Raw genomic sequence first — 12,626 nt, 5'->3', positions numbered from 1 at the left:
CAAAACCCATTTTAAACCTGAATAAAAGCAACTTGTTCTTCCTTCAGCAGTTGCTGTGATCTGTGACAACATTAGATTTTGTAAGTGTCAACCAGCCATCCTTTGCCTGATGTAAACCAGTGAAAATATCTGGAGAAGGAAGATTCAGACGAGAACCGTCTCAGGATATTCTATGAACAGGGACTACTGAATTACATTCTTGGTTTTCCCTTCTTTCCATAACACCTGTTTTTTTCCTGTATAAAGGAGAGCTTTAGCTACTATAATTATATACTGAAAATACATTGTTGTTTACCTGTAGCTGGTGTTTATTTACTCATAATAAACAGTAATTTTTATTAAGTACAGACGTCTGGTCTGTGCTTTCTCTTAACCTGGGTCTGAAAGTCACCTAAATTGGAAAATTCTACATACTTTTAATAGTTTTAAACTTCTGTGATGACTTCAGGAAGAGCAGGGCTTGATTTCCTGTGTGCTGCCTCAGGTGTAGCAGTGTAGCTTGGTACTTTTCTACATTTGTTGGGTAGATGCCAATGTTATAGCTTTATGAGAGCAGTTTAACTAGGGAGCTAGCTACTCTGGAGAAGAAGTCTTCAGTTCTATTAGGGAAGGCCTAAGGCATTTGCAGTGTTCAATTTCTTCAACCATTTTTTGATATCATATAGAATGAATCAATATATCTAGGGTTTGACATGTGTGACACTGGAAACTTAGGTGAAAACTGAGATGGATCATCTACTGGGCACATCTGACTAAAGTTGAGAGCAAGTATTTGAGACTTGTCATAGAATCATAGAATCCCTCCAGTATGTAAACAGGCCCTTCCTCCATTATTGAGAACTTGAACATTGCAGGTATGTACACGTCCTCCTCCTGTTAAGTGTTTCATCATCCACCTTCATTTATGACGAGATGTGGAAGGTCTGCTGAACTGAAATCAGATCCAGTGGTTCTGGGACTTTTTTTTTGCCCTGTCTATTGCATGCTGCTTCTGCTGTTTGGTATGTACGTTGTCCTGTATTTTAGCTTCACTAGCTTGGCGATTTTTTTTTTAAAGATCTGCCTGACATTCTGTCTGCACTTGACTCTCCATTGAACCAGGATTGATCCCTTGGCGCAGTAAAATTGTTTATTCATTCATGGAATGTGGACATCACTGGCTAAGTCAGCATTACTGCCCAGCCCTAATAGCCCACTCGGCAGTTAGTGGTCAAGCACATTGTTGTGGATCTGAACTGACATGTAGGCCTGGCCAGGTAAGGATGGCAGATTTCCTTCCCTGGAGGGCATTAGTGAACTAGTTTTTACAACTGATGACAATGGTCGCCATTGTCCAGGTTTCTATTCCAGATTTTTATTGAATTCAAGTGCCAGGTGTGATTTGAACCCATGTCCCCAGAACACCAAGGGATATGCCAGATCATGAGGTCACAGATTGTAATTGAAGACAGCTCTCTTTCTGCTGTTAGCCCAGAGTGCCTCATAAAGGTCCACCTTTTGAACCGCTGGAACTGTTCTAAATCTATCCCGTGATGGCCGTTATGCCACACAACTTGATGGTTGGTAAGCCCTCTCAGTGTTGGTTACTCCTACTGACGCTGCAATGACTAGATGCATCTCCTGTAGGAAGATTGGTGAGGACAATACCTAGCAGTTGCTTCCTCTTGTTATTTTCCTCATTACCAACTGTAGGCTACTCTGGCAGTTATGCTGTTCAAGACTCTGCAAATTTATTCAGTTGTGGTGCTTCTGAGGCAGTTCTGGTGATATACATTAATGTCCCTCAACTTGTGTAATCTGCCTTTCAGTGCTTCCCTCAAGTGGCACATAGAGGTGCTCATAGATTCATAAGATCATCATAGAAACCCTATAGTGCAAAAGGAGGCCATTTGGCCCATTGGGTCTGCACCAACTCTCTGACGAGCATCCCATCTTGACCCACCTCCCGACCTTATTCCCATAATCGTGCATTTACCATTGCTAATCCACCTAGGCGTCACGTCCCTGGACACTGTAGGGAAATTTAGCATGGCAAGTCCAACTAACCTGTACATCTTTGGACTGTGGGAAGAAACTGGAGCACCCAGGAGAAACCCATGCAGACGTGGGAAGAATGTGCAAACTCCACACAGACAGTTGCCCGAGGCTGGAAGTGCACCCGTGTCCCTGATGTTGTGAGTCAGCAGTGCTAATCACTGTGGCACTGAGCCACTGCTCCCCCCACCACATCCCCCACCTCGCCCCCCCCCCCCCCCCCCCAGCCATCTCGAGTTCTATTTCTTCACCTGAAAGAGACTTCCTTGCCCATGTTTGATCTGAGATCATGAGACTACACAGGAACCAGAGTAAATATTGAGCACTCTCAGGATAACTCCCTGTGAACTGTGTATCATTTGCCACTGTAGGACATGGACAACCATTGTGACAGTAGTGTCTGAGATACTGACTTTAAGGTCACATATAGGCCACACGAGGTAAGAAGGGCAGATTTCCTTCCCTGTGAACTTACTTGGCTTGTACAACAATTGATCATAGTTCAATTACTATTTGTAAAACTGTTTTTAATTAAAATTAACTAATGAAATGAATTTAAATCTATTGTCTGAACCTGGGTTGTATGTGTTATCAGTCCAATAATAGTGCCAGTGTTTTACCTATCTATTAGCAACTGGCATGAGGTTCCCATCACACTACCATTTCATACACACTTGACTTGGTCAGATTCTGTTAAAAATTCTGTCCACGTACAGAGAAGTGTGCTACAGTAGTGTGGGTAGTAGGGCCACTTTATGTTTGTGCCCGCAGAGTGAAGATGCTATAGGATCATGGGCTGGAGAGTTGTTTGGGGATTGTCTACTTGATTGCAAGGTCACTCTGTTGTGTGGGTGGAATTCAGAAGTTTCATTTCAGGTTTATTTACTGTCAGTTCATTCACTTAAAGTTCATACTGTCTTTACTGCTTATCCTATAACATTCAGAAATATGTAATTATTTGAACAAATGATCTTTGAACGGTCCCTGGAGGTGGCCAGGAAGTGCTCTTTTAACCTTTGTGTGCTGCAGAAGTACCTCGAGAGACAGTTGTCAGCACTTGCTGTGAAAATGACTCAACAATGGGAGTGAATAAGTATTGTGTTAAGTAAATTGTAGTTAGTAAAACAGATTGACAGATGTGTGAAACACTGCAGTGCAGTCTGAAACCCTTGACTAGGGTGATGCTGTTTTCTGAATGTGACCAGCAAAACTCATTTCTGCCACTTAGAGTATTATTATTAATATTTTCTGTGCTTAACACCATTATTTGAAAGTGCCATTACAATCTTTTGCAAAGCTAATGGCTGTCATCTGCAAAATTAATCTATAATCTAATATTTTCATTGACAGACATTTGCTGACAATATGAGAATTTCACAGTCAGAAATCTACTGCATTGCCAGTCAAATAAATGGCAATAACCTTGATTATCTGATTACCCTCATGAATTAGTCATTATATGTGTATTTATCACATATGCTTGATTATCTGTATATCCTTAATGGTCAATAATTAGCAGTGTTTTTTCATGTCTGAACAATCAGCAGTATGTTCTCTGTGTCCATGTTTATCTGTGTAACCCTTGTAAATCAATGATTCCCTGTATGTCCTTTGTGCACATTAACTCAATATCTCAATATGTCAGTGATAATCTGTGTCCTACCGTTTCAGTGATTATTTGTCTGTCCTGTGATGATACTATGGCTTAAGAAGGTATATTTTGTTGAAAAGCAGTTTTAAGACAGGGGTGCTAAGTTTGAAGACAGGAGATGAACTGTCTATTTAAGTCCAATAAAGTAATCAGCTTCTGAGGCCTTGGGGGTTTTTAAGTTGCAACAACACAAGCAGCCTGAATGGGTGGGGTCAAGCTTCCCCAGATACAGAATTTTTAGTTTTCGATGTTCATCAGCAGTTGCTGGGGTCTTGAAGCCAGGTTTGGAAGCTGCAGTACATCTCTCCCTACTACTCTCTCTCTCTGAGTTTTTTCTTGATGCTCTTTCTACCTGGAATAGAGATTTGCATATGAGACAATCTATTTTACTGAATTTGGCTTTGCTAAGGGTGTATTTATGTAGCAGCAACTGTTTAGTAGTTTAAATAATCTATTCTGCGAGGTTTTCTAATAAAGTTAATTATTCCAATTTCTTCTTTCTTTTGTTTATTTCAACAATGGTGGATGAATAAAGCATGTTTGGCTTCAAATCTGATAGTTTCACCAATCAATTTCCATCCAGAACGCAATTCCTGCCAATTGCCTTTAAAATAAGAGAAAACGTTGGGTTAGGTTAAGAGTTTTGTGTGGTCCATAACAGTCCCCAAGTGTCAGTGATTCTCTGTGTGTATCCCCATGTGTCGGTGATTTGCTGTGTCCCCCCCCGCGTGTCAGTGTTTCTCTGTGTGTGTGTCCCCACGTGTCAGTGATTCTCTGTGTGTGTCCCACGTGTTAGTGATTCTCTCTGTGTGTATCCCCATGTGTCAGGGATTCTCTGTGTATCCCCACGTGTCAGTGATTCTCTGTGTGTGTCCCACGTGTTAGTGATTCTCTCTGTGTCCCCATGTGTTAGTGATTCTCTCTGTGTGGCCCCACATGCCAGTGATTTTCTCCGTGTATCCCCACGTGTCAGTGATTCTCTGTGTCTCCGATGTGTCAGTGATTCTGTGCGTGTCCCCCCATGTGTCAGTGATTCTCTCTGTGTCTCCCTTTGTCAGTATCTATATGTAAAACATATCAATGCTTACCTGAACCTCTTAAATGTCAGGAATCTCCTGTTTATCCTTTGACTTTGTTGTCAACCATGTAATGTGCCTAGCTCAGTAATTTTATATATTCCTGTCAAAAACTAGTATCCTGCCAGGATTTCTTCACCTCTTTAAAAAATATGATAATGCCATTCGATTGGCTTTGTTTATTGTCTGAATTTCATTTTTTGAAAAGGTTAAGTAAACTTACTCTTAACATTAGTGACAAGTGAAGTATTGCCTGTACTAGTGATAATGGGAACTGCAGATGCTGGAGAATCCAAGATAATAAAATGTGAGGCTGGATGAACACAGCAGGCCCAACAATATCTCAGGAGCACAAAAGCTGACGTTTCGGGCCTAGACCCTTCATCAGAGAGGGGGTTGGGGTGAGGGTTCTGGAATAAATAGGAAGAGAGGGGGAGGCGGACCGAAGATGGAGAAAAAAGAAGATAGGTGGAGAGGAGAGTATAGGTGGGGATGTAGGGAGGGGATAGGTCAGTCCAGGGATGACGGACAGGTCAAGGAGGTGGGATGAGGTTGGTAGGTAGGAGATGGAGGTGCCTGTACTATCTTTGTTCTCAGTTAATTATACTGTCTTGAGTCTAGCACTGGCCAGTTTAGGTGTATATGATGCAGCAACTTTTGAGAGACATGCAGTTACTGAAATGATAGCTGTGGTATGTTAATCTCAGTATGCTTTCTGTCAGCTCTGTGAACTAGAGTACTGCAGAGGAACATGACAATATGTTATTATGTTGTGACAGGTGGAGTCCTGCAGAGTTAACTGATGGGATTCTTGTATAAGGATAGGTGAAGCAGAATGATGAGTTTTTATTTTACATTCTAAGTAAATGGAGACATTTTAAGTGCCATTGGATAGTCAGGGGTGTATTTTTTTGTCATTCAAGTGACTGTGTTCAAAGACATTAAAGCCTTAACGAAAACTGTTTTTTTTTCCACTTGCCAAAAAGCTACATATCCGATGATTGTCAGTAAAAAGGAGAGCACATGCTGTGTGCTTGCAACAAGGAGAATTGTTAAAGTCAAACATACAGTCCCCCGATGGCTGCCTTGGTATCCTATCCTGCAGGAATGATGGCAATTAGTCATAGACTCATTTTTAAAATGTTTGTATTTTAATGTAACTTCTCTGTTGAGCAACTGTAATATATATTTTTTCCTCCTGATCTCTCAGGTATATTCTCTTCCTTGATCTCTACTCCCTTCTGAAGCACCCTATTTGTAGATCCCCTCTATCCACTGATATTTTCAGTCAACACCTGACAATCCATACTGGAACAGCATGTAAGAAATTGACTAAAGCATCCTACTGTACTGACTTGGACATTGAAACATATAATTTTCCAAATGGGATTGTCAGGATAGATGCCGGAAAGCTTTTTAACCTGGAGAGATTATATTCCTGTCAGTATAAAGGGTTAACCATTCAGGAACAGAAAAGGAATTTCTTCAATTTGGGGTTGTAAATGCTAAAAATTCTCAACCTGGTGGACTGTGCACGTTTAGTTGTCGAAAATGTGCCAGCTGAAATGAATAGATTTTTGGACCCTAAAGGGAATTGAGAAATATGGGGATCAGGTGGGAAAATGGAGTTAAGGTTGAAGGTCAGCTGTGATGTTGACAGGTGAAGCAGGCTTGATATTCTGCATGACCTAACCTTAGGTCTTATGTATCAAAGAAAGGCAGATGAAAAAAATTAATAACACAGCAAATTCATAAAGATTTGAAGTACCCTTAAGCAAAACTGATGGTGAAGTAAATGATGTTGGAACAATAATCAGGCAAGGGATCTTAAATTCAATAGGGCAGCCTGACAAGACATTGATCAGAAGAGATAGCTTCATGCGTTATGACATTTGTTAAGTAAAGAAATGGACTGCATAGCGACTGGACAGATCCGATAGGCAAGAGTAACATGGAAAATGAATCAGTAGAATGCATCAGTGATTATTTTTAGAGCAGTACATTGCAGAACTTACCTGGGAACAGGCTATTTAGGATCTAGCAATGTGTGCTAAGGGAGGATTAATAAGGAATCTCATAATTATGCATCCTTTGGGGGTGGGTAGTGATCTCAACATGTTAGCATTTCAAATTCACTTTGAGGTAGAGCAATTCTGGAGTCATGCCAGTATCCTCACTTGAATAAGGGAAATTTGTGTGATTTTTCTTTTCTCTCTGTAAAGTGACCCGGGAAAGTCAGTGACAAGAATTTCAGCAGATATTTCATAACGCACAGCAGCAATTTATTGTGGTCAAGAAGAACTCAGTGAGAGGTTGAACTACCTGTGATTAATTAAGACTGTTAAGGAGAAGATCTGGTCAAAATCTAAGCTATTCAAAGCATTGAAAATTAGTTGGTAGGCCAGAGGATTGGGATATTTTGAAGGGATCAGCAGCAGATAACTTAAAATCAAATGAAAGGGAAAGAAGTGCTTATGAAAGTAAATTGGCAAACAAATATGAAAACCAAAAACCAGCTTCAATGGACATATGAAAAGAAAGAGATTGGCTGAGGTAAGTGTGGGACCTTGGAGGATAGATCTGAAGAGTTAGCAATGGGGAACTGGAAAATTGAAGATAATTTAAATTAATTTTTTGCATCAGTAATCATGGTAGATTACACTATAAATGCCCCAACATGAACAGATTATCAAGGTGCTAGTGGGAGGAAAGATCTTGTAACAGTTTCTATCACAAGAGACAAAGTTATTGACAAACTGATGAAACTGGACCACACAGTCTCCATCTAAGGACCTCAAAGAAAATAACTGCAGAGATCATTGGACGCATTAGTTGAAACAGTCAAGAACTTATTGGATTTTGGGAGGGCCCTAGCAGATTGGAATATTGTTGAAGTGACACCCTCTTCAAGAGGGAGACAGACAGACAGCAAGAAACTACAGGTTGTTGGGAAAATGCTAGTGTCAATGAGGAAGCAATAACAGGGCACTTGGGAAAGCATAACACAATCAGAAATAATTCCATTGTTTTGTGAAAGGGTAATCGTGTTTGACAAACTTGCGAGAGTTCTTTGATGATATAACAGGCAGAGTTGACGGAGGGGAACTGATAGTAAAGGTGGTGTTTGGATTTCCAGAAGGCAATTAAAAGGACCTCATGTACTGCAGTTAATGTATTCATGTAAATTGAGGATTGTTTAAAATACAGAAGACAACAAGTCAAGTTTAGTGGATCTTGTTTAGGTTGCAAAGATTTAGCCAGTGGAGTGTACAAGAATCAGTCTTAGCCCTCAATTATTCACTATCTATATTAATAACTTGGAGGAGGGGAAAGAGTGTAATGCATCCAAATTTTCTGATGATACAAAAAGATATGAGGGCATGATATGCACGGTGATGTAGATAGACTGAATGATTAGGCAAAAATTTGGCAGATGGACTTGATGCAGGAACTGTGAGGTCACACAATTTAGGTCACACACTGCTCAAAAAGCAATCTATTATTTAATTGGAGAGAGAGACATCAGAAAAGTGCAGTGCAGAGGGATCTGAATGTTCCTGTGCATTAAATACCAATAATTAGCATTCACTGTCACAAATAATTAGGAAGGCAAATGAAGCTTTGACATTTATTGCTAGGTGGCTGGGATTTAAAAATAGAGTGCGACTTGTTCCACCTGTACAGCATGTTGGTGAGGCGGCACCTGGAGTACTGTGTATATAGTTTGGATCCCTGTATTTAAGACAAGGTGTACTGGCAATCGAGGCAGTTTAAAAGAGAGATTCAAAAAGCTGATTCCTGGGGTTAGGGGGTTGACTCATTGAGAACAGCTAAACAGGTTAGGCTTTCATTTATTAGAATTTAGAAAAATGAAAGGTGATCTTATTGAAACAAAGAAGATTTTGAGGGATCTTGAAAGGGTCGATGTTCAGATGTTTCCATGAGTCAGGTAGTCTCAAACTGGGCAATATAGTTAAAGAACAAGGAAATATTCATGTAAAACTGTGATGTGAATAAATTTCTTCTCCCAGAAGATAGTGAATGTCTGGAATTATGTACCCCAGAAAACCGTGCAAACTCGACCATTTAAAGTTATTAAAGAGGAGGTAGGTAAATTTTGGAAATGTCAGTGAGTTGAGGGTGATGAGTAGTTGGCACAAAAGAGCAGTTGAGGCCTGGGATGGATCTTATTGAATGGTGAAGCAGGCTTGAGGAGCTGAATGGCCTACTCCTGCTCTTATTTCCTGTGTTGCTGTAGACCTAGATGACGATCAAGAGAGATTAGATCATAAGACCATAAGACATAGGAGTGGAAGTAAGGCCATTCGGCCCATCAAGTCCACTCCGCCATTTAAATCATGGCTGATGGGCATTTCAACTCCACTTCCCTGCACTCTCCCTGTAGCCCTTGATTCCTGATTGACTGGCTATACTGAAGAAACCTGTGAACATAATAAAAGAGAAAATAAGGAAATTAGCAGCAGATTAAAATAAGATTCTAAAAAAAGTTGTGTTACTACTGTAATACACATTGCTTCTCATTCGGAGGATTGGGTATCATTCTGATTGCAAACTTGTGGAAAGATGTTGTTGCATCAGAGGGGCTGTTGAGTCGATCTGTGTCAGGAATTCAAGTGTTGTGTAATGGTTAAGGCCATTTATTTATTCTTTGGCAGGTTCCTGAATAAGTGCCTTCACTCTTTCACTCGAGTTTGGCTAACCCAGAAATATTATTATTAATTTGGTGATATGATTTTTAGGCGAGGGATTAAGGGCAAAACTATTTCACCCAATGTAGAGATGTGGAATTCATTTCTGACAAAATCAGTATAAAAGTAAGTAGTACACATGTTTCAAAGCTACTCAAAGATTTTCCGGAGAAAGTTGGGAGTGATGTGATTGAAGGGGAAAAAGATGGAGCTAATATTAAGTAAAAGTAAATAAGCTTGATGAACAAATGGCTTTTTGCCAGGTTGCTAAATGGTTGGCTGTAAACTGGCTAGGAGCTCAGTATGAGAAGGATTGTAACAGTGTACTATAAGTCATATAATAATAATAAAAGCCTTTGTGAACCCAAACACAAGAGATGAATTGTTCCTTTTGTCATGTCACATACAGTTCCAGTATTTATGTCCACGTCGCTCAGTATAGTTGTACTATACGTTCCAAAATGCATGTTTCTTAAAAACTGTTATACTCGTCAAATCAGTACAGTTATCTTTTGGCTTTCCAGAAATCTGTTTCTGCTGAGCTAAGTGCACTCTCTTTTGTTTTGTTTGCAGAATGGGACCAGTTATGGATCACTGGTGAGGCGCAACACAGAACTGCAGAAAGCTGTCAAGGAGTTGGAGCACACGTGCATAACACTTAGAGAGGAAAATACTTTATTGGTAAGGGCTGTTTGATCATTTTATATTTTACTCAGTACTGTAGGCATTTTCTTTATCTCCTTCGCCTTATGTTTTGAGTAACCTGTTATATACTTTTCTTTCCTCAATCTTCTCCTCTACTCCTTCCATCTATCCAGCTTTTCTATATCTCTCTCCCTACCTCCTTTGACATTATCTTCTCCACACTCAATCCATTTCTCATTCTTTTATTTCCTCACCCTTCTACTGTCCGCCCTCCCTGTCTCGTTTGGCTGTCTCCTCCTTCTGTGTACTCCTTTTTTTGTGTCCCTTTCTCTTCATATTGGAATCTGGATTTGGTGCCAGTGTGATACTGCACAGGTTCCTATTAATATCACTTTCAATCTATTGTCAGTTGCACATGTTTAGCAGGTTAGGAGCACCTCCTGTTGCCAGCTTGTGTGTCAGAGTACGAGAAGCAATCCTCAGTTATGACTGCATTCTACTTGCAACTGTGAGGATCACCGGGCCAGAAACAACTTTTTAAAATGTGTCTTTTTACTCAGCGGAAGAGCAGCTCTCCCGAGACGGAGGAGAAAGTGAAGCGACTAAAACGGAAGAATGCTGAGCTGTCAAACATTGCCAAACGGTTAGAGGAGAGAGCCAGGAAACTGCAAGAAGCCAACCTCCGAGTGGTGAGTGCTCCCTGTGATCCTGAGTGATTTAATGGTAAATCTTACTAAAACCACACATCACAACCGTTGGATTAATTCCCTTTTGCAGTTTCTACTACCTTTGAACTATGTAATCTTATGGTATAAGATATATCATCATCCAACGGATAGCATTGTCAGCCTTTAAAACTCCACTCCTGCACAGGCACACTGGCAAACATAAAACCCTCGTGACAATTCTTATTTATCTATTTCTGTGTCCTGCGATGAACATATATCAAAATCAACAGTGAAAGCCCTTCTTGTAAAAGTACAAGATTTGCAGCTTTAATGGAGCCTTTTCAATGCTGTTATTTCATTTTATTATGTTTCTTTCACTGATGAAGAGAAAAAAGAAAGTTGCAACTAAAGAATGATTGAATTTATTTTTATTGCTTTTGTTTTCAGTACCACATTGAGTATAAAGTTGATTTTCACAACTCTACAAATAGAAATCTATTTGCACTGAAATAAAAGTTGGCAATATTAGGACTTTCAACAAGCCGGTCAGTATCTTTAAAAAACAAACAGGTTATGATGTTTTGGCCATATAACCACTGATAAGATTTCTAAAATGTTTAGCTTTTCTCTTTTGATTTGCTTGTTGCAGCTTAGTGAAATTAAACATGACAAAGCCCATCATATGTACTCAAACACTGCTAACTGACTACAAGCTTTTGTTCAGTTCTCCTAGTCACCAGGGAGGATCAATTGATCAAAATGACGAAAAACAATTGCAGCTCAGAACAGCTGTGTCGGCAGGAATAAGGCAACAAACATAAATTTAAGCTTTGGATAGTTTGGGCACAGCTGGACGCTTTTAATAGGGTTTATGTTTATGTTTATGTTTATGTTGTACAGGGACAATGGAGTGTTCAGTTATGAACTGAAAGCTCACCCCTCAGTTTTACCACGGCCACTGAAGTGGTTGTAACTATGAACTATCAAGTACTGGGTGGTAATGAGCAGATTGCTCCGTAATCCTCTTCACCTTTTCTTCTCTCATCCTTATAATTCACCTTTGACTGATCCTGTTATTTCTCCTTTCTTTGCTGCTTTCCAGATCATTTCCTGTAAGACATCTTGGTGTCTGATTTAGAGGTACTTTGTAAATAGAGGTGGTAATGGTTGACAAGGCTCATTGACTTATGCAAAATAAAAGTATTTGCTCATATCTCAGATATATTTCTTAAGCATTGAGTACAGAATTTTTACTTGCATAGGCAAGGGCTAGTGCCGGTGAGTAAGTAAGAGAAAACATTAAAGCATACCAGTAACCCAGAGTGATCCTGCTCACTTCAGTACTTGGTACTTGTTAGAAAGTGTACAGAATATGTATTCCCTGTTTGGGCTGTTAATCTGGTCCAATTAGAGAGGCCTGGCTGACAGAGATAAACAGGAGTTTCAGACATCCTGCTCACTCTGAGAGCTGGATGCTGAATCAGTGTCAAGCCCTTTCTACATGTAAATAATGGGTGACTTGACGATGGAATATTGGCCTCTATGGAGTTATTTAGTGATTCAAACTTAGATAGGATATAAGGGGCCTCCTTCGGAATGCATTAGCAAGGACATTAGAATGGTGGTGGTCTTCTGAGCTTTACACAGTATAGCACTGCAGAGAGGAAGGTTTGCATCTTGGAAAACGGAAGATGAGTGGGGTCACCATGGTCCCTGCAGCCAATCGTGTTGTTACTTGAAAACCTCACAACAGTCTCAGATAGTTGTAGTTCAGATAACCTGAGGGTGAGAATCCATATGGTGTCCAGGTACTCAGCCACCTTGCCATCACATCCCACCCCCA

General features: G+C 40.1%; 1 protein-coding gene across 7 annotated transcripts in view; it reads left to right on the top strand.

Annotated features, from left to right (window-relative positions):
• The window catches only part of LOC125464533 (RIMS-binding protein 2), a 218,364-nt gene that overhangs the window by 42,549 nt on the left and 163,189 nt on the right, over positions 1–12,626 (top strand). For all 7 annotated transcript variants that reach the window (XM_048557017.2, XM_048557015.2, XM_048557016.2 and 4 more), the window contains 2 exons: positions 10,044–10,151; positions 10,676–10,804. In XM_048557017.2, the coding sequence (XP_048412974.2) occupies positions 10,044–10,151; positions 10,676–10,804 (237 nt within the window). The remainder of the gene's footprint in view (positions 1–10,043; positions 10,152–10,675; positions 10,805–12,626) is intronic.

Source organism: Stegostoma tigrinum, chromosome 27, assembly GCF_030684315.1.
Source record: "Stegostoma tigrinum isolate sSteTig4 chromosome 27, sSteTig4.hap1, whole genome shotgun sequence".
In the NCBI taxonomy this organism is placed as follows: Eukaryota; Metazoa; Chordata; class Chondrichthyes; order Orectolobiformes; family Stegostomatidae; genus Stegostoma; species Stegostoma tigrinum.
This window is presented reverse-complemented; position numbering and strand designations above follow the sequence as displayed.